The following is a 26,312-nucleotide window of genomic DNA, read 5'->3' as shown; positions in this document are numbered from 1 at the left end:
TACTGAGTACACAGGATCATATATTTCTGCTGCGTGTGCAGTATCTGCCTAGATTTTCACCCAGAATTTCATGCTTGTAATTAATGGTTAGGAAACCACACCCGATATCTGTAACTTTGGGTTGAAAAGAGCCGTAACTGGTGATTCTTAGCATCCCTTTTAGGGATGTTTTAGGACACCGTTGGCATCCTGTTGCTCTGAGCTTGCCCCGTCCCCACAGCAGCACCCGAGTCCTGGCCACGCACTAACCTTTCCTCCCCTCATCCTGCTTTTCCCCCCAGGAATGCCTGAGCTGGAGATGGTGCCGGATCACCAGTTTGGACAGCCGGGAATGGGGGAGCAGATCCCGTGGACAGATAACAGCATGGCAGCCATGAATCGAGGCGCGCTGAATAAACCCGAAGAGTAAGTACCACGGGGCTGGCAGCTTCCCAGCCTCTCCCAGGAGAACATTGGGATGTCCTGGCAATAGCTGCCTGGGACAAAGAGACGTGTCCTTGCTTTGCTGCCTGCCTGGAAACCCGGCAAGTGCAGGCTGGGATGAGCACGACTGCCCATCGCCGTACGGCGGCGATGGTTGCTGCTGGGACCATAAAGTGCCGGGACCTGGGAGGTGCAGGGTGCTACGATGCGAGAGATGACGTCTGTTCTCTCTCTAGGGACAAGCGTGTGAGTAGATGAGGAAGGTGGGTGGGGGGAGACGTCCAGGGTATGTCTGGACCTGAATAATCACATATATCCACGGCAGAGCCAAGGATGCTGCAAGTCCCCACTATCCCTTGCCAGTGCCAATGCTTGGGCTGGTGTTCTCCAGCATCCCTTCTCGCCGGGGGCAGTGGTGGGATCTGGAGAACCATGGGACAGTTTTTTGTTTTCACGTGATCGCAGCTCTTTGCAGTCCCCATGTGCTTGGCTTCAGCTAAAATTATTACAGCTCTAATCCAGGGTCGAATAACCCCCTCCGGTCCTCTAACCACCTTTTTTGGGTCCATGCCCCATGGAGCAGCCATCATCTGCCCAAAGTACAACGTCACTCCTTGGCTATAAACTCTCTTGGAAGAGACTGTAGGTCAGATATTTTGGGACGGGAGGTCAGAAGGGCGGCGAGCCCTGCTGATGGAGCTCGGCGGTCGATGCCCTGCCGGGCAAGGGGCACCCCAAAGTCCTCGCTGAGGCAGCAGCGCTGGCAGCAGCGCTCATGGAGATGGATTTGATGCGGTTGGGAGGTGAATCCTCCCCCTGACCCGGGGAGGGCTTCGGATACCTGGTTTAAGAGCCAGCACTGATGAGCTCTGCACAGATCCTCTTGCCAAAGCCCAGCCCTGCTTTGCGGAGAGGCAGAATTTCCTCTACTAATTAAAGTCTTTAGCAGATGAGCAGTCTCTTTTCCCGTCCTGAAGAAGACATGTGTAAGAGTTGTATTTGAGCAAGCCGGTAGCCAAACATCTTTTTCTAGGGGCTAAATTTGGATTAATTTCTTAAAGCTCTTCGCTCAGCCCAGGAAGAGAGTTGCTTAAGTGGTCTCCACTGCTGCAACTGGATCTCAGACTTCTGCTGGAAGGACTTGGCCTCTTGTTGCTTGAAAGAGCTGGGAGATAAAACAAATCCCTATTTAACTGAGCATTTACACCAGCCCGAGCCCTTGCCACAAGGAAGTAACTTTCCTTTTAAGCCTTGCTGGTGTCATTATTTTGTTGGGTTAAGATCCGTGGGACATACCTGGCAAAGGGCAGAGCTGCTAGAAAAATCAATTTGTTTTTTAAGCTACGAATGTTCCTTAAAATGCTGCTTATGGGGTAAAAATGACCTTACCTTACTCAGCAGCCTTGTGCTCCAAGCACTGAGTCAGTCTGGCTGGCTGTAGACGTTTTTGTCTCCCCAGCCAGCGCAGCTGGGAGGAAGGGAGGGGGATTTTCTTCTGGCTCACCCTTTGCAGCAGGATTATTGAGTGAGGACCCAGGTTGGCGTGAAAGGCTTGGGACCTGTGCAGGTGTCAAGGAGGGAAGCGTTGGGCAGCAGCATCCCGGGACTCCTCAGGTGGGAAAAACACCTCAGGTGGTTTCAGGGCAGAGTCCTGTGCCAGGAGACAAGGTCGGACCAGTGAAGCGGTGGCATCTGCCTGAAGCCTGGTGAGATGTGGAGGTAACAAATCTCGCACAGTCCCTGCCTTTGGAGAGCGGTGGTTTCAACCCCGCTTTAAAATTGCAGCCTGGTTAGGGTTTTACAGGGTAGTATTTGATTTTCTCGGCATTGAGGGGGGAGAAAGCAAGGTGCGTGGTGGGACTTCCCATGGCGCCGTCAGGTCCCTGCAGCAAGGTCGGGCTCCCCATGCAGTGGAGATGTGGGGGAAGCCCCCAGTAAAGCCAACACATGGACTGGGGCCACGAGATGACAGCAAGATGAGAGGTAGAGGTCTGCTCGTCATGGTGAGCCTCCGTTCCTCCTGAATTAGGGTCTCCAGGCACGGGCTGTTCCTGCTGGAGGTGGTGGGCAGAGGCAACGCTGGAAGAAGCTGGTTCCCAGCTCAGTTCACTCCCGTATCTTCAGTAACCGTAGGTCTGATGGAGCATCATGGGTGAGACCTGCCTTGGCAGCATCTTGGTGGGGTCTAAACACTTCCATCTAGCGGTGTGGTGATCAACTACAAAATCCCACTTCCACTGCAGCCGAGAGGAGAGATTCTGCTGGAGAAAAGCCTCTGGACTTTGGTCCTCAGGACCTGCAGGTGTGCTCCAGCTGTGGAGGACATGCTTGTCCTGGGAGATGCCCACGGTCCCAGCAGCTGTGCATCCACCCGATGGAGACCGCAGTCAGAGAAAGCAGACAGAGCCTTTAGATTGCAGATATTACAGGACCGAGGAATATATTTTAGCTGAGATCAAACTGGCAGAGCTTTTGCTTTGGGGGTTGTAAAGGTTTCCCAGCTGGGAGGTTCGCGTTAGCTGGAGCCGGGCTGAGGTCCTGGCCTTGTTCAAGGAGCTGGTGGTGCCCAGATCTCCCAGCACCGGCTGTCCTGGGGAACAGGAACTTCCTTTTTAAATTCTGTTCCCCAAATCCTCTCCTGCTTTTTGCCTCTTGATAAAGTGGGAGGACTGCAACATCCCCTCTCTCGTGTCCCAGGCATAAGTGCTCTTGTGTCTTCTGCAGAAGAGGGACACCTTGGGCCAGGTCCAAGGCTTCTCGAACCAAGTCCAGGCCGCTGTTCTCGCATGCGTTCCTCTAATCCCCCAAGGTCAAACATGCCACCTGGGGCCTGATTCGGTTGCCTCAACGCTGGCACCCAGCGCATCTGAGATGCCTGAGGTTTGTAGGACATCTGTGCAGGGCCGGAGACCTGCACCCTTTCAGAGCAGCGCTTGGAGGCCATGCCAGGGAGATGTTTTACGGGACGTCAAGCAGCATTTGACACCATCTCTGCAAGTAGCTGAATTTCTCCTCACCGCATGCAGAATCAGAGCTTTCGCCTTAGAAAAGCCTGAAGGGTGGATAGAAAACCTTTGCGTCACGAAACCGGTATGACTGGGGACATGATGTACGGGGTCCAGGATCTCCTTTTCCCCTCTGTCACCTGCCCGGAGACTCATCTGAACCCCACCACGGCATGGTGCTGGAGGAGAGGAGGAGTGGGGAAGGCTCCGCAAGCTGGATTGGGCTGCAAAGCAGGACGCGCTGGAGGTTTATTTACTACATAAATGTTGTATTGTCCCCACGATCTCTTTATAAACCAACTTTTGCCGTCCACGCGGAGGTCTGGCATGGGCTGAAGAGACGGTGCCAACCTGAATTTCTCCTCTAGCTGCCTGTTAATGAGGAGAAGAAGCCTGTCCTCCCCTTCCTCTGCAAGAACGATGTCTGCACAGCAAACTTTGTCCTTTGGCTTTGGCACTGAAAAACTGGGTTTGATACAAGCAGCAGGTAGCAGGGACCTTGGTTACGGAGTGAAACTAGCCCTGCTTTTCACCTCTGTCTCCCCGCTTCCCTCTCTGCTCCCGCTCTGCAATTTAAGAAATCCCAAAGCCGAGTATTTCTTTTCCCCGGATTAGGCTGCGTGTGTTGGCTGCAGCGGTCTCGGTCAGATTGGCTTCAGTTCCTTACTGTACATCTGGTCCTCATCTGGAGCTAAAAGGATAAACATGTCTGCTGCTTGGGAACTGCTGGCATGTTCGAGCCCTCGCCTTTGTGCCTCTCTGCAAGCGTGATGTGCCACGGCTCTCTTCATCGTGTCAGACCCGACAAATCCGATTGACTCCAATTAGTCACGTCATTGGAATGTCTCTCCTTACATATTAATCTTATTCCCAAAGAATATTGAGCGAGCTTTGCAGAAATCTTATTTTTGCAGCTCAAAGGTTCCCCTTTGCCTTCAGCTGCTTTGCTTCCAGCTGCTCCGCTTCCAGCTGCTCCGGCTCCATCCACGCCTCCCTGCTTTCGTGCCGGCAGAAGTTTTGCTCTGCCTCCCGCTGTCCTGCCCAAAGCGCCTGCGGGAGCAAAGCCTGCAAAAGCACCGAAGTTTTATTCCCAAACCTCACCAAAACGCTGTCCTGGCTTCGTTTCGTGGAGAGGTTCATCCTTACAAGCAGGTTTTGGCCCGGGGCTTGAGCTTGAGCAGGCTCAGCCGGTGTCGGAGCCGGGGGACGAGGCTGCATCCCGTGGGGTTTGCATGATGCAGTGGGGTGGGAGTGAGTCCCCGTGGCTGCAGGGGCTGTGTCGCTCGAGCATTTCCTAGCTCAGCCTCCTTGCTGCTTCATAAACCTTAACGTGCCTCCCCTTGACTTCTTCTCTCTGCAGCCAGTGCATCACCTCGCAGCTGGATGAGCTCCTGTGTCCTCCCACCACGCCGGAGGGTCGGAACGACGAGAAAGCCCTGCTCGAGCAGCTCGTCTCCTTCCTCAGCGGCAAAGACGAGACGGAGCTGGCCGAGCTGGATCGAGCTCTTGGGATCGACAAACTGGTCCAGGTAAAGAGAGAACCACTCATGGGACTTACTGGAGGTCACATACAGGGCCAGATGCTGAGGTGTGACGTGAGCGTGGAGGAGGATTTCCAACATCTGGTAACAGGAGGCCAGATGTGAGTGGGAACACACGAGAGCGTCAGATTCAGAGACGATACTTAACACCACACCGTTCTCTCCCCCCGCCAAAAAAGCTGGAAAACAGCCCCGTGAAATACAATATCTCACTTCTCCGCTTTTCAAACGCGATCCCCCATGAGAACCGGCAGCCTGGCAAAGAGGCGGCCGAGCATTTTCGGCCCCGGGCGGCTCATGTAACGGGGAGAGCTGGCAGGCTGTGCCGCTTCCCCACCTTACGGGGGGGATTAGGGCACGGAGGAGCCTTCCAGCTGGAATCCCACAGCCTGGGATTCCTGAGCCCGGGTTGTGCTGCCTAATAATATATCTAATGGCCTCGCTGGTATGAAACCGTGCAGCCCTTACTATCAAGATTGGCTTACAGTGCAGCTGCCCTTCTGTCTCGGGTTGAACCGCAGGGGGAAAAAAAAAAAAAGAGGTTTGCTTTTAGTGGTGCTGTCTTACTCGGATAGCGCTGGGGCCCTGGTTTCTGCAGCTGAGCTCCGGTGGAGACTCCCTATTTGCAGATATCCGTGGGGGCAGATGCCTCTGAAGAGTCCAGGGTTTCATAAATAACAGGGCATGGCAGGGGGAGAAAGCTGGCTGCCGGGGAGCTAGCAAGGGATGTGGAAAATGAGATGGATCGCTTGGGATTTGTCTTCGAGTGGTTTCTTTTTCCGTGCCCCATAGCGCTCACACGCATGCTTTTTCCAAAACAAGGAACAGAATCGAAAGCCTGTTAATAAATGGGATGTCCTAAGAAAGAAGCTTCTCAGAGCAAATCCCTCTGGCTGCTCTGGGCCTGATCCTCCATCGTTTAAGCCCGGAGGTGGCACATCTCCTTCTGCAGCCCCACCGGGATGACTTGCGCTGTGCTACTGGCAGGGTTTATCTTTTCATCAGCTATTTGGGGAACCTGTCAGTGAATTGATTCCTGCGTCAGGTATTTGCCACGTCCCTTTTCTCAAGGCTGTGCCTCCAAAATCACCACCTGCCTTTTTTTTTTTTTTGCAAGTTAGGGGTAGGGAGTTCAGCCTCTCTGGTAGAATGGATCAGAGATGCTCTTGCCAAAGATGCAGCTGCGACAGCTCAGTGTTTTCACAAGGGTTTTGCAGACTCAGCTGGCAGAGCTCCCCAGCAACCCTTTCCTGCACCAGACAGGCTCCAGCAGCATCGGACCGCTGGGTTGAGATGCCCTCGGATGGCACCCGATGCTGCCAAGCATCCCCACGCCGATCCGGCGCTTCCCCTGCCGAAGAGCACCTGGATTGGGGGGGGATTTTCACTCCGACCCAGCTTTGCTCCCATCCAGAGATCATTTTGTTAATGGGAATCTTGGGCTTTTTCCATGGCTTCGGCTGAACCTCAGAAATACTTTGAATAGTTCCATGAAATATTTGCTGGAAATACATCTTTAGAGAAACAACACGTCAGCATAAAGGCATCTTTGGGAAGAAAACGTGTTGATAGTTCCCCTCCAGGATGTGTTATTGGCAGGTAGGGGTTCGCATCCCCTGGGGCAGAGTTTGGGGATTTACTCTGACTCCACCAAACCCACCGTCTTCTCCGTGCTACCAGAGATGGTGGTGGGATGAAGTGCTGGAGATACCTGCACTCAGTTTAATGAGGAGGCAGCTGGAAACTGGGTAGTTTGGAGAGAGAAGAGTAAAAAAGCCTCATTTCAGCAGGTCTGTGGGTTTTGGCCACTGCAGGCTGCTGTTTTATGTCCTGGTATCTAGTCCTTGACCTTATAAACTCCTTCTTCATTTATCTTAAGCAGTTTATTTTTCCCCACCACCATCTTAATTTATCCTAAGCAGTGTATTTTTCCCCACCGCCATTCCCATATCTTCATCCCTGCCTTCAAGCCTCAGTCCTTTGGTGGGCACCGTCTAACCAAATCCCAAAGGCAGTGGGATTTGGGGGAGTTGTATGTGTGGTTTCTCTTAACGCAGCTTTCTCTTAATCCGTGGGACTTGGATTAAGGATTCTGGCTCCAAGGTGTTACTTCTCCGTGGGTTCATAGCTCAAACACCAGATTTCTCTGCCTGAGCCAAGCTAGAGCAGCACAGAATATTTTACCGTGATTTGCTGGTGTGGAAATCATCCCCCAGCTGTAATAAGGCTCATTTGTATGGGAATGGCTGTGCTATAGACCAAAAGGTCCTCTCTCCCGTGAGTTCCTAGCAAGGGGTGTCCATGAGCAGCGCAGGAATATAGTCATGCTTCCCCATGAGCTCTCCCAGTCCCAGGGGTCCGTGGCTCTCACCCTTGGACATGGCCTGTGCCTGAGGTGCTTTTGGGGCAGATGGGGACCCAAAACGCCATACCTCCAGCCGAGCCTCCGAGGCTGCATAAAAATAGGAAAGGAGAGAGAGCACAAACTATTTCCCATGTTCAGGTTGATCCTCCAAGCCTTAGGGTCTGTCCAACCGGGCGTGCTGCCATTTGGAGCCCAGATGAGCAGCTCAGTGCTAGCAGACCCTGCGGAAGAAGGCAGAGGAAGGCAGAGGAAGGCAGCGGCACCTCCCGCTACCCCCTGCCGCTTCCCCCCACCAGCCCGGGGAGGTGAGCCCTGAGCCCTTCCAAAAAGCCTGGCCTTGGTCTTTGCTTGCAAGCAAGCCAAAAGAAATCATTTCCCTCCCTCTAAGATCTGAGAAGCCCCGGGGAGCGAGTGTTTAATGCCCTCCTCCACACAGCACTAGTGCCCGCACGGGCTGGAGCCTGGCCCAGGGGATGAGGGTTACAGGCAGCAGCATCCTTACGAGCGAGCTGCCCCACGCCAGGCACGTCCCCCCTCCCCTCTGAGCTATCCCGGGAGAGGTCGGGTGCCGGTGGGGCTCCAAAGTGATATTTTCCTCCCCCTTTGCCTTCGCCAGGGCGGCGGGCTGGAAGCCCTGACGGAGCGGTTCCAGCCCCAACAAGCCACCCCACCGCTCATGATGGAGCAGAAACCCAGCATGTACCCCCAGCCTTACTCCTCCGCCTCTCCCACCACCAACCTCCCCGGCGCCTTCCCCGGCATGGTCAGGCAGAAGCCGTCCTTCGGACCCATGCCGGTGCAGGTACCGCCGCCCCGCGGCGCCTTCCCCACCAGCATGGCCATGCAACCCCGGCAGACGCTCAACAGACCCCCGACGGCCCCCAACCAGCTGCGACTTCAGCTGCAGCAGCGGCTGCAGGGGCAGCAGCAGGTAATTCTTCTCCCTCCGCATCCCAGGGCCACGGGCAGGGGGACGGAGGGACCCTCGGTCCTGCCTGCAGCCCCACGCATCCTAATCAGACGGGATCGGACGGGTGGGAAGCTCCTGCATCAGAGTTTTGAAGGTCTCCCTCGCTTTCCCCCCCCCCCCTCCCCTCCAGCTGATCCATCAAAACCGGCAGGCGATCCTCAACCAGTTTGCAGCCAATTCCCCGGTGGGGATCAACATGCGGGCGGGGATGCAGCAGCAGATCACGCCGCAGGTAAGGGGGATGCGGCACGGTCCTCCAGCTGGGCAAAATCGGGGGTTAATCCCCACGCCCTCCCTGTTAGCACAGCCTGGCTCGCTCCTCTCTGTCATTAACGGGAGAGAAAAATTCTCCCTCGTGCGGAGAGGTGGCTGCAAGATGAGCTGCTGGGGGGGTTTTTTTTTTTGCTTCACCCTTATTCCAGCTCCTCCACCTGCTTAAGGTATAAATGCTTCGTTATTGCTTAGAGAAGAATGTGCTAACGCATTTAATTGAGAAGGATCTTTAGGAAATAGATGCTGTCCTTTAAATACCAGAATCTCTAGTGAATCTTAATGATCCTGCAAATCCCCAGGCCCTGAAGTTCTTGTTTGGCTTCTAATAAAGTGAATAAAACATCTGCTGGGTACAAGGAGAAGTTGGAAAGCGTAGCTGAGTTCTGGTGACTTTATTCCACTTCTCAGAGAAGCCTTTGCCTTTTCGGGAAGCAGCGTAACATCCCTAATGTGCCGTGGGGAGTGTTAGTGATAGGGAAGGGGACCAAACGGTTCCCATTGTAGCTCCGATTTCAGCCGCTGATGGCTTTGTCAGGCTTTTTAAGGTGATTAATTCCAACACATCTGGCTCAGCTATATGGGGAACAAGCCCGTGGTGATGGAAAAGCTCGTGGGATGGGTTGGGTTTTTTTAACAGCTCACAGCTGAAAGAGTCGAGGTCGGGGATCCTTGGCTCTGGTGTGCGGGAGCATCCCGGTGAGGGCACAAGAAGTGGGTCCCGTGGAGGAGAGGGGTGGTTGGTGGCAGCCAGGTGACCGAGAGCTTCTTTTCCCGGCTTGGGGGATGCTCTGGCTCCTGGAGCTTTGCCATTCAGCATGTCCAGAGGCCGATCTTCTAATATCACCAACCCTGCTCTGCCCTGCAGTGGCGCAAACAGTCCAATTTACAGCATTTCGGGGGTTTTCCAGCTTTCCTTGCAAACCGAGGACGGGCACCCCGAGCCGGGGAAGGGGAGCACCCACGGCCCTTGCGCCAGGGGGGGCGGCTCTGAGCTGTTTGCCAGAACCGGAGGGTAACAGTGATGATTAGGGCATCCCCCTCCTTCCCTGCAGCCTCCCCTCAACGCCCAGATGCTGGCCCAGCGCCAGCGCGAGCTCTACAGCCAGCAGCACCGGCAGCGGCAGCTCATGCAGCAGCGAGCCATCCTGATGAGACAGCAAAGCTTCGGAAACAACCTCCCTCCCTCCACCGGGCTGCCGGTACAGATCGGAGCCGCTCGCTTGCCCCAGGCGCCCCCCCAGCAGTTCCCTTACCCACCAAACTACGGTACGACCCCGGGAAACCCTCCCACCTCCACCAGCCCCTTCTCGCCGTTGGCGTCCAACCCCGAGGCCGCGCTGGCTAACCGCAGCAGCATGGTGAACAGGGGGATGATGGGCGGCGTCGGAGGGCAGTTCGGCGCCGGGATGACCCCGCAGATGCAGCAGAACATCTTTCAGTATTCGGGATCAGGTACGTCGAGCAGTTGGTTGCGCTGGAAAGCCGTCCGGCAGTGGGGAGGGAGAGGCGGAGGGCAGAGCTGAGAGCCCCGAGGATGCTGCAGCCCAACCCTGCTCGCCCACCACCCCGGGCTGCATCCCCAGCCATCTCCCCCAACCTGCGTCCTGGTCTGGTCTCTGGTCTCCACCTCCCAAGGGGACCTTTTCTGGTTGAGTCTCCAAAAAATAAATTTATCATTTGGGCAAATAATTCCTTAATTCCTTCCTTGAAAATCAAACTGCAAGGCAGTCCTCTAAATTGCGCTTCCTTAAATATATACACTCTGAAAAAGGCCAAAGCCTTGCTGAGAAGGCTGAAATGAGCTGCAGGCAGCGTACGCCTCTTGTGTGGGCACCAAGCTCGTATGAGATAGGCGAGCCAGTGCAGAATTGCATGCAGACGAGCACCGTCTCGAAGGGCTTCACGTTCGAGCATCAGTGCAGGGTCTCGGCAAGGTGGACATCACTGATGAGTAGAGAAAACGGCAGTGTGGCTGCAGTAGCCCTGCAGGAACCTCCTTTGGCATCACCTCATCATTACCCTGGCTATTTTCCAGCCAGGTGCGATGCTAAAGAGGAACACCTGCTGATGGAAACCACTTGAGGGGGGGGGTCCCTGCTCCTTCATCCCTGAAATACTTACATTTGAGCGATACGGCTGCAAAAACCAGAGACCCCGAGACCGAAAGTCAAGGATGATACTTCTGGTTCGATGCCAGCGGTTGCAAGGGAGGAGGAGGGAACTGGGGCTGCTGGCGGGGGTCTCGGCACCGCTGACGCCGTCTGTCCTTCCCCAGGCATGGGTCAGCAAAGCGAACCCGCCTTTGCCCCGTCGCTCAGCCCCAGCAGCCCCCTGATGTCACCGCAGCTCCCGCCTTCGCAAAGCCCCATGCTGCAGCCGGCTCCGCCGACGCCGGGCTACCAGTCGCCTGACATGAAGACCTGGCAGCAAGGAGCCATGGGGAATAGCAAGTAAGATCATGGTGGGGATAACCTGGAGCGCACGGGTGACACAGAGAGAAGGAGGCAAGGTGACACCAAGGTGATGGTCCCCCGGTAGGGTGTTGGCAGGGGCGGCAGTGCCTGTAGGTGACACCTGGCTGAGGACATGTGCTGAGCTCAGGCCATGTCCTCCTACCATGACATCCTCCAGAAGTCACCATCAACCCTATCCTCATCTTGACCTCGGAGGCAGCCAGAAGCCCACAGCATTTAAATGAATGAGCGTGTGTGTTAAGTAAGACATGAAGCAGGTCTTTGGCTTGTAATTAAACGAGTGGCTTAATTACGTCTCGTGAAAGTGGGCTTAGGAAACATGACAATAAATTGAGTCAAGACCAGCAGTCCCAGGTCACTGCGTGACCCTCTTAAGGTGTGTCCAGCTCTGACGTAGGGGAGCAAATGGGAAGAGTCACCAGACTTGTTGCCTTTTTTTGCATGAGTCAGGTTTGAGCTTCAGATCTCCAGAAATGGGGGGAAAAAAAAACCCAACCAAAAGCTCACGTGGGGGATGCCTTGCTTTGTGTCTTGGCTCTGTGCAGGTAGCTCCGCAGGAGCACGGAGCAGGAGGTTACCGGGCTGGGTGGGATGAGATGGGAGCTCAGTTGGAGGTGGGATGCTTCACCTTGCCTTGCAATGGAGAGCTGTCCTCCCGCCTGGAGCAGAAGTGGGGATGGTTGGGTGGCAAGGAGGGCACTAGAAGGGGCGTGAAGGGGAAAGCTTGGTGTCACATAGACCAGGGCTTTGCATCTGACTGACCCTTAATCCAGGCCGATGCCCTGTAATGATCCCTCTCTTGGCGCTGGTGTTTCTCCTGCTCTACCCCGTCACACCGAGGAGGCTCCTGCTACAGCAGGAGCGGAGGGCAGATGTCCCTGCAGCGGCCACCTCCCTTTCTCCCAAGCCTCCACGCCGGTTAAGCCTTGCTGCAGGCAGCACCTCTAATGCCTCCCTGTCCCTCCGGCTGTCCCCAGGGACCGGCAGGGCTCCCATCCACTCCACCAGCTCTCTGCCGCGGACAGTCTCGGCGTTCACCGAGAGGCAGGCTGGCTGCTGTCGCGGTTCGGGCCACCCCAGGGGCTCGGCACACACGCTGAGGTGCCTCCCACCGCCACGTACGCCTGGGTAATGCTTTTTTTTCTCTCTCCCAGCGTATTCAGCCAAGCGGGGCAGAGCCAGCCGGCGCCTGCTCAGCAGGGCATGTACAACAACATGAGCATCACCGTCTCCATGGCGGGAGGAAACACCAACGTCCAGAACATGAACCCCATGGCCGGACAGATGCAGATGAACTCGCTGCAGATGCCCGGGATGAACTCCATGTGCTCGGAGCAGGTCAGTCCCGGCACTGTCCCTGCTCCTGGGATCGTCAGCCAGCTCCCAGGGGTTCAGCGTTCGTTTCTCTGGCCCTGGGGGTACCGGTGTCCAAAGGGGGAAGCGGCAAAGGTCTGGCTGCCTCCACTGGCATTGCCGCTGTGCTGGAGCCCAAGGCCACTGGTGCTCCGGGATGTCCCGTGTGTCCTTGGGGGGTGCAGGGATGTGCCGAGCACCTCTGGCACCTCCGGCACCATGCAGCCCTCGCAGGGGGCTGGCAGCAGGTCTGTTTGTAGCCGTGCTTCCCAGGGCAGCTGTGAAAGTTGGGGATGGGAAACGGGAAATGGGAACGGTTGGATATGGGACCTTTCCGCAGTCCCAGCCCTTTGACGAATCACAGAATCATAGAATCATTAAGGTTGGAAAAGACCTCCAAGATCATCGAGTCCAACCGTCAACCCAACACCCCCATGCCCACTAAACCATGTCCCTAAGTGCCTCATCTACTCGTCTTTTAAATACCTCCAGGGATGGGGACTCCACCCCTTCCCTGGGCAGCCTGCTCCAATGTTTAACCACTCTTTCAGTAAAGACATTTTTCCTCATGTCCAACCTAAACTTCCCCTGGCACAACCTGAGGCTGTTTCCTCTCGTCCTATCGCTTGTTCCTTGGGAGAAGAGACCGACCCCCACCTCGCTACAACCTCCTTTCAGGTGGTTGTAGAGAGCGATGAGGTCTCCCCTCAGCCTCCTTTTCTCCAGGCTAAACAACCCCCGTTCCCTCAGCCGCTCCTCATCAGACTTGTTCTCCAGACCCCTCACCAGCCTCGTTGCCCTTCTCTGGACACGCTCCAGCACCTCAACGTCCTCCTTGTAGTGAGGAGCCCAAAACTGAACACAGGGTTCGAGGTGCGGCCTCACCAGGGCCGAGTACAGGGGCACGATCACTTCCCTACTCCTGCTGGCCACACTAGTTCTGATACAGGCCAGGATGCCATTGGCCTTCTTGGCCGCCTGGGCACACTGCCGGCTCGTGTTCAGCCGGCTGTCGACCAGCACCCCCAGGTCCTTTTCCGCCAGGCAGCTTTCCAGCCACTCTTCCCCAAGCCTGTAGCGCTGCATGGGGTTGTTGTGGCCGAAGTGCAGGACCCGGCACTTGGCCTTGTTGAACCTCATACAGTTGGCCTCGACGAGATCCTCCCTGGGCCAGACCGAGATGCTTCTAACGTTTTTAGCTGCCGGGGTTTGTCTCGGCGCCATTAAGCTCCTGGAGAACACGCTTGGCTCGTTGGTTTTGCATGGGAGCGTTGCGGGCCAGGGATCGCAGCCTCCCTGGGGAAAAGCCGCAGGGCTCGGTGGGGAAGGAGGCTGGTCCCTTTCTTGAGCTGGCCGCGGTGCACGGGCGGAGCCGGTGGCTTTTACCCCTTTCGCTGAGCAGTGGGGTGGCGTTTCATGCTCCCTGGGGGTGAGATGTCCCCAGAGCCGGCAGCAGCCCGAGGCAAAAGTGGGGAGAAAGGCGAAACAGGGTCCCCCACCGATCCCCCCCAAAACCCCACAGCCCATGGAGCATGTCAGCGGCGCGGCCCCCCTGCTCTGCCCCATCTGCGGTCCCTGTATCCCCCCAAACTCAGCTCGAGAGGGCGGCGAGTGCCTCTCCAGCGTCCAGGAGCCCCGGCTGAGCCTGGATCTTGCTTTTGACAGGTAAATGACCCGGCGCTGAGACCCGCGGGCCTTTACTGCAACCAGCTTTCCTCCACTGACCTTTTGAAAACAGAAGCAGATGGGGCGCAGGTCAGTAAGAAACTGCTAAGCACATCTCAGGTACCCCGAGGAGTTTGACGGGTTCCCCCCCCCGGTAAAGGCTGAACGTCCCCGGCCGTACCGGCTCGGCACGCTTGGTTTCCACCGGGGCTGGCCCCAGTTGGCAGGGTTGGGTTGAAGCCACCACGGTCCCGCCAGCGTTGGGTGACGGCCAGCCCGCGGGGACGTCAGTGCCGCTCACAAACCCTCTTTGCATCAAAGCTCGTGCCGCTGCCGTGAGCGTTTTCGGCCTCCTTGCTGGCGCGGAAGAGCGGTGACGCCGCAGCTGGAAAAATAAATGAGTGTTGGTGCTAAACACCCCTCGCCCTGGCTTGCTGTCACCCTGGAGGGTTTCTTTCCTAGGCTCGGCCATCACCGGAGCGGCCAATGGCCCCTGCGCCGCCGCGGTGCAGCCAGGCCGCCACGTTAAAGCGCGGCGGAGCGAGGAAATTTGGATGGGGGAGGCTCCAGGGGCGGCGTCCGTCCCTGCAGGCAGCGCTGCTGGACGCTGCCTGTCCCTCTGAGCAGCACCGAGCACCACCAAAGCACGCCCAGCCGCCCGCCGGCGCTGATGCCTGCGGCTCCCGGGGACGATCCGGTTCATCCCCATCTCATCCAACACCCCCCGGCGTCATGGCGTCGCCTCCCCCTTCCCCGTAGCGCAGCCTTGGTTTCGCAGAGCCCGTAGGGAACGCGCCGGCCGCGCCGCCGAGACACACCAAAGCTCTTGATTTTGATCAAACAGCCGCGCTGGACCTCGCTCACCACCACTGCCACCCCGCAACCACCGGCACGGCCGCCGCGCCGCGGCTCCCCTTCGCCCAGGGGATGCCAGGCTGGGGTTTTTGGGGGTTTGTTGTTGGTTTTGGGTTTTTTCCCCCCCCCAAAAATCCATTTTTTTTCCCTTTTTTTTGGATGAGCAACGTTATGAACCTCGCAGAGCCGAATGAGTTGCAGCGGTTTTCTTTTTATAGGACAAGAAGACAGAAGAGTTCTTCTCTGGGGTGGCTCCAGACTAGAGGAAGTCTCTAGTGAGTTTCCACTTCACGTAGTACCCAGATCCGCCGCCGCCGGCCCCTGCCCCGGCCCCGCTAAATCCCCTCTTCTCTTTTGTGTCCCAGCAGGTACAACAGGTTCAGGTCTTTGCCGACGTACAGTGTACAGTGAATCTGGTAGGAGATCCCTACCTCAACCCGCCGGCTCCCTTGGGCACCCCGAAAAACGCCGCCGGGCCACCGCCGCCCCCGGGCCAGCAGAAGAGCCTTCTTCAGCAGCTACTGACTGAATAATCGCTTTTCGAGGAATGTGAAATTTAAATAAGAAGACGTACAGAGATATATAAATATATATATTATATATTTTTCTGAGATTTTTGATATCTCAACCCGCAGCCATTCTTCAGCTCGTAGTGTTTGGAGCAAAAAGGGGTTGGTTTTTTGTTTTGTTTTGTTGGGGGGGGTGGGGGTTTCCCCCCCTTTTTTCCCCCCCTTTTTCCCCCCCCTTTCCCCTCCCCCTTTTGTTTTCCCCTTTTTTTAATTCCCTTTTTTTTTCCCCCCCTTTTTTCGTTTTTTTTTTTTTTTTTTTTTTTTAAAAAGCGTTGGATGTCGGCGAAGCGACGAGGCGGGACAGTCGGTTTCTCGAGCCAAAATTACAGATGATTCTTATTTTTGTAATCATTTTGCTGGCTTCTTAATCTGGAGGAAGGTTTCTCGGGGAGGCGGGGAGGGGGAGAAGGCAGCTGGAGGACTGCGGCGGCGGCAGGAGGAGGAGGAGGAGGAGGAGGAAGAGCAATCTCAGTTTCAGCTGGATCTGTCACTGATCACGTCTCGGCGCGGGGCACGGAAGGGGATCGGCGCTGGACTTCTGCGGGAAAAGCCGGTTTTTTTATTCACGCTTAAACAAAACCCCTTCTCTCCCCTCCGCCCCAGCCCGCTTGTGCGTACAATCAGCTTTTTCTAGCAATCGTGAGTTTGTCGGTTTTAAAGAAAAAAAAAAAAAAACAAAAAACCAAAACACCAGAGTATTTTGACCCACCATTTTTTCCATGTTTTATGCTGGTTTCAGGCCTCCGAGCGAAACGGGGGGGGGGGGGGGGGGGGGGGCTACAATGTGTATATTACAACAGGAGGAGAAAAAAAAAAGAAAAAAAAAAAAGACGGAAAAAAAAGACAAAAAAAGAACAGTTTGGGGAAAAAACTGCAATAATTTTTAGGGGGAAGGATGGGAGGGAGGGGTCTGTCAATTATTGTAGATAAAATTTTCTGATTAAATATTAAATAAAATTAAGCAGTCGGTTCTTTCTGCTTTGATTGTGTTTAACAGCTGAGGTAGCTTAAACTATTTAAAATAATAATAATAAAATAATAATAATAATTCAATTCTCTGTTGGGAGATAGCTTTTTTTTTTTTTTTTTTTTTTCCCCCTCAAGCCTGTCACTGTAAATAGCTCTGAGCTCTGTATAAATTCATTTTCTTCTCTTTTAGTTGGGGGTCGCTTTTAATATTCACCGCTGACTTTTACGGGGGGGGAGGGCAGCTACAGGGGACTATCGGTTGGGGTTGGGGGTTTTTTTTTTTCCCCCTCTCTAAAAATCGCGCTGGTGTGTGGCAAAACGTGTAGCTTTGTTGATTGACATTTGCAAGAGTTAAAGATGACAAAAAAAAAAAAAACCCACCCCAAAACAAACAAACAAAAAAGAAAAAAGAAAAAAAAAAGAGAACGGGAGTTGCCAGCCAACGTTTCGTTGTTTCTGTGCCGACGGGGATGCCGGAGCGGTGCCGGGGCCGTTTGCCGGGGCAGGAGGCGTGGGCAGCCGGGGGGGATCAGCCGTCCTCTCACCAGGAACCCCTCCGTCACCGCGGTTTGTCAGGCTGGGGAGCTGGAAATCAGCCGGCGCGCGGAGTTCGGTGGCCAAAAAAAAAAAAAAAACAAAACCACCAACCGGCGTCTTAAATCCCAAAGCACCGTAGAGAAAAAGAGACGCGTAGCGTGCGCGTGGTTATTAGTCGCCAGATTTACCGCTGGAGCACGGCGCAGGTGGTGGGCACCGGGAAGAGGGGAGCGGACCCCGCGCCGCAGCTCTGCTCCCCCCGGTGACACCGGGGGGTTTTTTTTTTTTTTTTCTTTTATTGGAGCCGGGGGTCCGGCAGGCTGCGGAAACGGCTTAGGGGCCGTTTTAAACCCAGGCCCTTGGCCCGCGGCGTGCCCCGGGGCCGGATCCTGCCGTGCCCCAGCTGGAGCAGCCCCCCGCCCCGCAGCAGGGGCTACGTGGGGTTTCGGTGCTCGGGGACAGGGGGGGGCGTCCGGCAGCGGGGCTGCCGGCACGGGGTTTGCCGGCGTGCGTTAACACCAAGGTGGAAACGCCGCTCGGGCTGGCTCTGGCAAGAGCAGCGAGAGAAACGGCGCACGGCTCCTGCCTCCAGCCCTGAATTCAAGGCCACGAAGAGCGGCTCCGGGCTCACCTTCAGCTCCGGAAAAGGGGAAACTGGCGGGGCAGGGGGTGACAGTGACATTAACAGCACGACCCGGACGGGGAGAGGTGGGGCACAGGCGCTTCTAGCTGACAACGCACTTTTTCTCTTGGTTTGGTTTTTTTTTTTAAACTAAGTGGCTCATTTCAAACATTTTTACTGTAAATGAGGCCAAAGGCAGCAGGACGAGGTCCGCAGCAAGTCCCGGCTCGCCGGCCGATGCTGCCGTCTGCTGTTTGCCTGGCTCCCGGCAGGGTTTCATCGCACGGTTCAGTGCGAATAAAGCCACAGACAAACCGGCCTCGCTGGTGCGGGAGGAAGAAGCGATCCGGTGTGGCTCCGCAGCCACGGAGCGAGGGGCGGAGGCGGGAGAGGGGCCGGGAGCGCGGCCAGGCCGGTGGCGGAACCAGCGCCAAATCCACGGGGAGGAGCGGAGCCGCCGGACGGCCGTGCCTTCAGCCAGGCCCCGCTTGCGGAGCTCGGAGACGGGGAAAGCAGCCGTTGGGATGGACGGACGGACAGACGGGGAAGCTCAAAGGGCTGCCCAAGGGAAAAAGTCGCCCCTGAAAAGCACCAGAGAGATTTTTTTCAAGTGTGACAGAACCTAAAAGTTTGCCTGCGCTGGCAGTGGGACGACCTACAAGCAGACGGCAGATTAACGCAACACGTAGCCACTTTCTGCACAGAATAACATTTAATCCACCCCGCCGAAGAACCGTTTCACACTCTGTAACTGCCATCGCCACGCAAGGAGGAGGCTACTGCTGCTGAGCATTAGCACAGCGCTCCCGAGACACAGCAGCTTTCCTCCCGGCGCCGGTCCGGGGCTGAGCTCGGCTCTGGCCAAGGAGAAAAGCTGTCACCGTCGCGGTCACTTCAGCAATTTAAATTTCTTCAGGTGCTGGTGCACTTGGTCCTTCGGGTAGGGCCTGAGCGCCAGGCAGGTGGCCGTGTTCTCGGGCTGCTCCGTCCACACTTCGTGGTCGATGCTGTGCTGCTTCAGGGTCTCCGCCAGCGCCGTCAGGGCGGCTTCGTCCGGAGCCTGGGGAGAGACAAAGCCTGCCGTGAGGGCTGGGGTGCGAGGCGGTGCTGGGTACCCGGCAAGAGCTGCGGGGAAAGAGGCAAAGCAGGACAGCTCGCACCGACGACGGTGGCCAGGACAGGGAGGCGGCCAGCTGCCCGCACACAGATATTAGGATGGGCAATCCCCATGCTTCCTATCTTACCCAAAAAGCATCTTGTTCTTGCAGGCCCGGACCGCACCGCCGGCCTCTGCGAGCACCGGGGGTAGGAGCCGGGGGTTGTGAACCAACACCGGTTGCAAACCTTCAAAAACGCAGGTTTTTCTCCCCCGGAAAGCTCGCCTGGCGCAGCGTGCCAAGGCAAACAGCTCTGCCCGACCCCACGTCCACACGGAGGCTGCCCGATCACCGCCCTGAACACCCCCCCCCCTCATGCTGCGGCCCTGGGTGGTGACGGGGCCTCCTTGTGAGTAACGGCGCCTCCGGGACCGGAGGCCTCGCAGCTGCCGGGGACGGGGGTCGGCAACCCTCGTCTCACCGGCCGCCGTTCGCTCCCCGGGTGAGACGGGCGGGAGGGGCGCCCGGGAGCGTGAGGGCAGGGCCGGGCCGGGCCGGGGGAAGACGAGCCACGGCCGAACCGGCCCCGGCCGGGGGTGCCCCCCAAGAGCCGCCGGGGGTGCCCCCCAAAAGCCACCGAGCCCGCCCCAAAATGGCCGCCGCCCGCCCCCACAGAGCCACCGGGCCCGCCCCAAAATGGCCGCCGCCCGCCCGCCCGCCCGCCCGCGCACGGCGCTCCCGGCGTGCCCCGCGGCTCCCGGCCTGCCCCGCGCACCTCCAGCACGACGGTGCGCATGGCGCCGCCCGACTCCAGGTAGGCGCGGGTGTCGGGGTGCCGGCGGTGCGCGTGCGCGGCAGCCAGGGCGGCGTGGCAGCCCTGAGCCACCACCGCGCCCAGCGGCCACGACCGCGGCGGCCGGCCGAGGTCCCCCCGCAGCACCACATACTGCACCAGCGCCGCTGCCGCTCCGGGCGCCGCCATACTGCCGTACGACGCCGGGAGGCGCGGCCGCGCGCGGTGCATGCCGGGCGCCGGGAGGAGGCAGCTCCGCCGCCATTTTGTTGTACGGCAAACGGTGGTGGTGGGAAATGGCGTCGGGGGGGGGGGTGACGTCCTTCCGGCGGCGCTGAGGCGCGCAGTTTGATGCTCCGGCTGCTGTGGTGAGCGCGGGAGCCGGTGGGGAACCGGGCCGGCGGCGGGGCCCCCTCAGCCCCCCCTGGTGCGGAGACCCCCGGCCACCCGGCTGCCCAGCTTCCCCCCCCCCCCCCCCCCCCCCCCCCTTGTCCCTGTCCCCCTCGGCGGGGTCTCCGGGGATCCCGGCCCACCCCAGCCCGTCCGTGTGGGGAGAGCCCCGGGTGCCTCCCCGCCGCCTCCTCGGGGCTGTGGCGGCTCTCCGGGCTCGGCGGTGAAGGAGGGCGGTGAATCCTGTCCGTTCCTGCGCTCCCGGGGGGTTTCCCTGGAGGGGGGGGGGGGGCTGGTGTGAAATGGTGGCTTACAGAAAGCGGTGGGTTATAATGTGTCGTTTCAGCCATCGGCCCCTGGGATTGTTCCTGCGAGGGGCCAGCCCGGGTGCTAGACCTGCCCTCGGCGCTTCTCGGAGTCCCGTTGCAGCAGCAGGAGGAAGAGGAAGGTCCCCTGAGGAAGAGCTCTTGCTGCCCCCACGTCGCCGCTTCCCAAGGGACGGAGCCTGGCCAGGGAGGGCTGAGGTCTGCCTTCTCGCTTGCAGGAGAGTGGCGAGGGAAGATGGAGGAAGGGAAAGCGTATTCACCAGATGGTGAGCTGTCTGGGGTGCAGGGTGCGGGACATCCAAGCGCAGAGTGTGTCCTCCTGTAGGAGTGAACCCTAAAATGCTTGGGGCCAGAAGTGACCCCCTGGCTTGCTGAGTTGTGTCTTGAGTCCCTCTCGGCCAGTTTAGGGTACAGGGGCTTCAGAGAAGCCACTTCGCTGCTCTGTGTGCTGGGTTAGAAGTAAAACTGGGAATTGCAGATCTCTTGGGATCGGGACTGGTGCGTTTGCTAGCTTACTCTGCTTTTCAGGAGCTTAGCTAGCTGGTGTGGGGCACCCCAGTGTTGTTTAGGGTCTGCTGGCACTCAGCCTCGCTGTTTCAAATTCCCAAAAGCCTCTTTGCCAGATGTTTGCCTGTCTTCTGCCCCTTTGAAAAGCTGTTGTAAGTGGTTTCTTTACGTATCTGCACTGGACCTGTTTTGTTTTGGGTACCACAGTGCAGACCACTAATAATCACAGCCTGGATTTTTGAGCGTGTCGTGCTTTTCCTCGCAGGGGTGTTCGCTCACCTGGAAATGCTGGAGGCGCGGGCTCATGAGGCAGCCGTGAAGCAAGAGGAAACGGAGCAGCAAGAAGAGAAGCTGGCCAGGCTGAAAGCGAGAGTGCAGGAGCTGAGACTCCAGAGGGATGAGCTGCGGGCTAAAGTGGACCTGCAGCAAAAGGGGGTGAGAAAGGGCCTGCTGCAGAGATCTGGCAGAGGGCTCTGGTGTGCTCATGCTCTCAGGGGGTGGGTTTACTGAGGTTATTCACATAGAGTCAACTATTATTTTTTTATTTTCCCTTTTTAAGTGACATATAGTCCTGGCGTCCCCTGTTTTCAGTACCGTGTAGTCCAGGACTGCCGGGTCTCCTTGCTTGGAGGTCGTGTGGCCATTTCCGAACTCTCTTCCTGAGTTTTTCTCCCCTCTTCTGCTTCATTTCTCCCCTTTTCCGCTTGAAATGCCATCTCGCTTTTCTCAGAGCCGGGTTATTATTTCTCTGTAGCCTGACTGTGTTCCCTGCGGGTGACGTGTTCGCGTCAGCGATTTCTGACCTCTCTTCTCTTCCGGCTTTTGTAGCAACTTGGGAAAGAAGGAGTCGTGTCGGATCCGGCACAGCCCAGTGCTCGGGCTGTTTTAGAGTGGAAGATAAAAAGCGTTAAGGCCATGCTGCAGGTCTTTTACCTCACAGGTAATGCCTCGAGAGATTTGCGTGTGTTCTGCTAATGGCTGCATTTCTGGGGTGCTAAATTTTGGAACATGAGCCTGGTGTGAAGTGTAACTTCCCCGTTAACGTTGCTGCTGTTGTGCTCAGAGCCTTTAGAGTCTGAAAATGCTGGAAGAGCAGTAACCTTGTAATTCCCTGCCTTTCACAGGAGGCCTCTGGGATGTTCCAGGAATTATTATTTACTGAATTGTATCATTTAAACTACGGTCTAGATTCTGGAAAACATATAACTACCTTATAAGTGAAATCTTTGGGAATTAGGCAGTTAAACATCCAGTGGGTCTGGGTCTTCCAAGCAAGCTTGTGAGGTCAGCACTCTCTTTTCGTCTGCCCCTGAGCTTTTTTTAAAAAACTTTGGTTTCCAGCGAGAGTCACCTTTGCTCTGTGTTCTGGCCAGTGCGAGGATGCGAGTCCTGCTTGATGCAAGTGTGCTGAGCCCCGCCGTGAGCACTCCTGCCGCTCTCCTTGGGGCAGTGAAGCGCTGCCTTCCTCCACCCAGGGCAGCCTGTTCTCCCTGTTGCGCTGGAGCCGGGACCGTGTTTGGAAGTGGCAGCATAACTCAGCTACTGGGAATTTAAGCTACTTCAATTCGTTAGAGGTCCCTTATTAAAAAGTTGCTGTGTTTTATGTCCCTAAACTCTTGCAAGTCTTTAACCCTCTGAGGGAGCTCCCTGAGCTAGCGTAGTAAGAGGACGCAGCCCCTCTCGCAGTCTGTGTTGCCCCAGCAAAGCTGCCTGGCGCTGATGAGTTAGAGCAGCGCTGAGTAAACCCTCTCTCGGGACCCAAGGGATCAGTGGGAAGCTGACCAAGCGGGGAGTCTGTTTCTGCATCAGCACGGCTTACGAGGGCACCTACCTGGATTCCTACCACCTGGACCTGCTCACCAAGGCAGAAGTGCAGATTCACCGCCACTCCGTCCCCATCTTCATCCCCCTGGAGCAGATCGCCAAGAAGTACTTGCAGACGGACATCAGGCGCTTCTTGTCTGTCCTGTCAGACCACCTCAACGCTTACGCGGGGAGGAGGTACCAGGCAGACCAGTTACAGGTACCGCTGGCCGCAGCGATGCTGTTCACCCGTCCTTTTCCCTTTGATGCACCAGGCGTTGCGAGTCTCTGAAGCGCTGGGGGGAATCTGGGCAGCTTTCTTTATGTGGAACACTCGCAGTTCTGGTGTTTAGAACTTCACAATTTGTTGTGTGACTATAAACTCAGTTGCCCGTTTCATCGATTGTCACGTACTTGAATGTCTTGCTCATTTAAAATTTACTGCCAAACGCAAAGCTGTCCTCCCCTCCGGAGGTCCCTAAGCTGAAATAGCTGTGATGTTGTAAAAAGCCGCTGGAAGACGTGGCTTAAGTGTGCGCACGAGCATTTCTTTATTTAAGTCTTTCCCACACAAGGCTTGTTCGATGTACAGCCACCCCAGAGTGTACAGGCATGCCGGGCTGGTATGGTGGGTGGGGGCACCGCACTGGGCGAGCTCTCGGTCCCATGCTGATGGACTCCCTTCCTAGCTTTCATGTCTTCGTTCCCTCCAGGACCGCTTTTCAGACCGGATAGAAGGAACCTTGCAGAGGAACTCCTTGTGTAACTTGCTGGTCTTTAATTACAACGTGTCAAGTAAAAGCAAGACCTTTCCGTTCAACGTGAGGCTGCTTTACGGAGATCTCTGTTGCAGCCTCCCCACTGAAGTCACCGTTTCCTGCACACGTAAGTGGATGGTGCGGGGGTCTGCCCGGGGGTGTGGGGTGGGCAGGCTGTACTGTGGTTCCGCAGATGGATGGTGTTTCTTTCTAGTTGAGTTTGGGGACCAAAGGGAGCAAGCTGTCATATTTCTGAGGGAGAAAAGATTATAGAAGAGATTGTGTGCAATTGGTGCTGGGTCTTGAAGCAGTTGTAACTCATCCCTGGCACAAGAGCACAGATCTCTTGCAGCACTGGCAAGATGGGGTGGCTGGAGGGAGGGAAATACGATGGGGCTGAGAAAGGAAAGGTGTGAGTGCAAGCTTGGATCGCTTCAGACGGACAGGCTGCTCGTTCCCAGTTTGCAATTACTCGGAGCGCAGACTCCGGTACGGCCCCAGCAGGATCAGGGTGCTGTTTTCACAAGTCTCACGGATAGAGCCCAGCCTGCGCTAGTGCACTCCGCACGCGTGGGAGTGCCTGGCAAGCAAGTGCAGCCAGAAACTCGGGCGCTGTCAGTCTCAATCGCAGTGATGGTTTGTTCCAGTCGACTTAACGGCCTTGGACTCGTTTCCTATCCTTGAAAACCTGGCACCCAGCCCCGTGATCTTTCCGTAGGGTGGGAGTTACTTGTAGGCAAATCAGGCAGGATCTTTTCAGCATCAGGAATTTCTCTCTCTCGGTGCAATTAGATAAATGACTAATTGAGGCCTGGTGTTGGGATGTCTCGCGTCGTGCAGCCAGGCCCCTAACTGCCCCTGCTGCGCTATTAGGTGTGCTGGCATGTGCCGCAGTGCAACAGCAGAGAGAAGAGAGGCAGGAGCAAGGTTTACAACCCCTTTGAAAGGGTCGGGAATACTGTGAAATACTCGTAACAAAGATCTCTGCCCAAAAAATCTTTCCCTGATGCCACCGGCTCCCCCTCCTCTGTATCAGCAGCGCTACCTCCTCCTGGTACAGCAAAGGCTGACCGCGATGCCGAGCGTCTTGTGCGGCCCTAACGCTGTGGCACGGCTCGATCCTGGATCTGCACTGTTTTCTGACCGGATACTACAAATGCCAGACTGGGCTGAGGAATCACTTGCCTGTCTGTCTCCCCGCGTTTCCAGCCACGCCGTGTCCCGCTCGCGGCTGGCTGGCTGGGCTGTGGAGCGCGTGGACCAACGTGCAGCTAGATGGAGCTCTGAACGGGGCATCTGGGACCGACAGTCTCTTCTCTCTGCCCTCAGTTGCCGTCTCAGGCCTGCTTCTGCCAGCTCCTTGGCTGGCGGTTAGGCTGGAGGAGGAGTCGTGTACTGTATCAATGGTTCCCCCTCTCCTTTCCTTGCGGTAGCCATCCCTTTATAGGTGAAGTTCTGCCTTTGCTCACAAACTTCAGTGTCTTCTGAGCTAAGAGAGCAACTAGGTGGCTGAGGCTCCCACGTTACTGTCCTCGCCCTTCAGCAGCGGGTGTTTCTTAAGGCGCTCGCACTTTCTGCAGCCAACAAATCCCGTGGGGGAGCTGCAGGACACGAAGGGTTAGGAAGGAGAGAGAAGGGTTATGAGAAGAAAAAACATACGGCAAGGGAGAGTGAAAAATTCTCTGGGGACAAGGGAAGAATGAGAAGCAAATAGTTTTATGCTGGCAATATGATTTTTCTTTCCCCACTGATCCGTCCGCTTCTGCCTGCCAGCGGACGCTCCCGCATCTCTAGCAGAGACGGCAGCAGCTCACTCGGACCTGTTTCGCCGCGTGGCCCTGCACAAAGCCTTCCGCTCCTTCAGCAGCGCTGAAGAAAGCGTGGATGGAGCACCGTAAGCCACCCTGGCTCTCCTCAGTAACGCGCCTCCCGGAGCTCCCGCGCCTGCGGGGAGCGATCTCGAAACGCACGTTGTTTTCCGTGGACTGCAGCACTGCTGCTGGGAACCCCCCCGAGGAGCAATTGGCCCAGTTTGAATCCTGAGAGCAATGTTTCCGTGAGGCTTTCGGGTGTCTGTCGCTGCAGGTAATCTTTCCTCAGCGCTGCGCTTCTTGCTTGTTCGGGTGCCGCAGAACTCCACGGTTGCAGGAAACGCCTCCTGCATTGGTTGGAATGAGAAAACTGTATTAAAACTTCAAGATCGCGGTGCTTTGGGGGCAATGCCCCGTGGATCAGCACCGTGCACTTATCCAGCGCACCTCAAAAAGAGGGGAGCAAGCGGAATAATCTGTGCCCTGCTTACTACAGCCGGGAAAGGACCTCTAGAAGCTGGAAGGGGTTGAGGGACAGAGGTGAGGTTTAGTTATTGCCAGCAGCAACCCGTGCCCTCGTGTGGGCTCTGTTAATGCCCCCCCCAAGCACAAACACTGAACTTTCCAGAAAATTTCACACCAGCAGTGGCTTTACGCGGGCTCTTTCCTTCCCTTCAGGCATGGGGCAGCTTTGCTGGTGTCCCGTCGTTGTGCTTCAGGTCTGGATCAGATCTTTAAAAACTTGCTGTTTTGTAACAGTACTTTAAAAACTTGTTAACAAAAGTTCTACGTTACTGAAATTGTGGTGTTTAAAAAAATCTTCTGTTGATTTCCTTTAGCCTTATAATGCAGTTTAGTAGAATAGAAAGGGGTTTAAATGACAATATATATAACGTGGTTTGAATGACGGTATTTTCTCCTGTCTCATTTTTATGCCGGTCCCACGTGTGATAAGGCACAGGGAAAGCACTTTGTAATTTTTAAAATTTTTTTCTGTAATCATTAGAGCTCCTTGTCCAGATTGAACTGGACAACCCGTTTAAATGTAACCTCCAGCTTTCGAGCGTCGTAGCTCCAGGTGGCAATTCCTGCCCCTAACATTCAGAGCTGCTCACGAGGCTGACGCCTCCCAGCTGAACCTGCTTTAGAAGAGCTGACAGCCCGTGGGGTGCTTGCGGGGTGAGCATTCACTCGCTCGTGTTTGGA

The 26,312-nt window shown here is 56.4% G+C and overlaps 3 protein-coding genes across 10 annotated transcripts in view; 2 read left to right on the top strand and 1 right to left on the bottom strand.

Moving 5' to 3' along the window:
* Positions 1–16,095, top strand: part of NCOA1 (nuclear receptor coactivator 1) — a 188,489-nt gene extending 172,394 nt beyond the window's left edge. For 4 of the 7 annotated variants that reach the window (XM_076332528.1, XM_076332527.1, XM_076332529.1 and 1 more), the window contains 9 exons: positions 282–405; positions 4,789–4,957; positions 7,951–8,265; positions 8,435–8,536; positions 9,630–10,029; positions 10,853–11,027; positions 12,206–12,389; positions 14,070–14,159; positions 15,290–16,095. In XM_076332528.1, coding sequence (XP_076188643.1) covers positions 282–405; positions 4,789–4,957; positions 7,951–8,265; positions 8,435–8,536; positions 9,630–10,029; positions 10,853–11,027; positions 12,206–12,389; positions 14,070–14,159; positions 15,290–15,457 — 1,727 coding nt within the window. In that variant the 3' untranslated portion in view covers positions 15,458–16,095. Of the gene's footprint in view, positions 1–281; positions 406–4,788; positions 4,958–7,950; positions 8,266–8,434; positions 8,537–9,629; positions 10,030–10,852; positions 11,028–12,205; positions 12,390–14,069; positions 14,160–15,142; positions 15,200–15,289 lie in introns of all 7 variants that reach the window. The other 3 variants (XM_076332532.1, XM_076332533.1, XM_076332531.1) reach the window with 3 other exon arrangements.
* Positions 16,096–18,314: 2,219 nt separating this feature from the next.
* PTRHD1 (peptidyl-tRNA hydrolase domain containing 1) lies at positions 18,315–19,709 on the bottom strand. 2 transcript variants are annotated; one of them, XM_076332526.1, is made up of 2 exons: positions 19,494–19,709; positions 18,315–18,681 (listed from the first exon to the last, which is right to left on the bottom strand). In XM_076332526.1, exons 1-2 carry the CDS (start codon positions 19,698–19,700, stop codon positions 18,511–18,513), a joined length of 378 nt encoding a protein of 125 aa, XP_076188641.1. In that variant the 5' UTR covers positions 19,701–19,709; the 3' UTR covers positions 18,315–18,510. The 2 variants fall into 2 exon arrangements, 1 of the variants encoding a protein (XP_076188641.1); XR_012994835.1 differs by lacking the exon at positions 19,494–19,709 and adding an exon at positions 18,866–19,308 and having other exon boundaries at positions 18,603–18,681.
* Positions 19,489–26,009, top strand: CENPO (centromere protein O). Its single transcript, XM_076332525.1, has 7 exons — positions 19,489–19,532; positions 20,248–20,493; positions 21,000–21,169; positions 21,563–21,674; positions 22,498–22,757; positions 23,251–23,422; positions 25,069–26,009. Exons 2-7 carry the CDS (start codon positions 20,463–20,465, stop codon positions 25,191–25,193), a joined length of 870 nt encoding a protein of 289 aa, XP_076188640.1. The 5' UTR covers positions 19,489–19,532; positions 20,248–20,462; the 3' UTR covers positions 25,194–26,009.
* Positions 26,010–26,312: the final 303 nt, after the last annotated feature.

The sequence above is a fragment of the Aptenodytes patagonicus genome, chromosome 3 (genome assembly GCF_965638725.1).
Source record: "Aptenodytes patagonicus chromosome 3, bAptPat1.pri.cur, whole genome shotgun sequence".
Classification (NCBI taxonomy): domain Eukaryota; kingdom Metazoa; phylum Chordata; class Aves; order Sphenisciformes; family Spheniscidae; genus Aptenodytes; species Aptenodytes patagonicus.
This window is presented reverse-complemented; position numbering and strand designations above follow the sequence as displayed.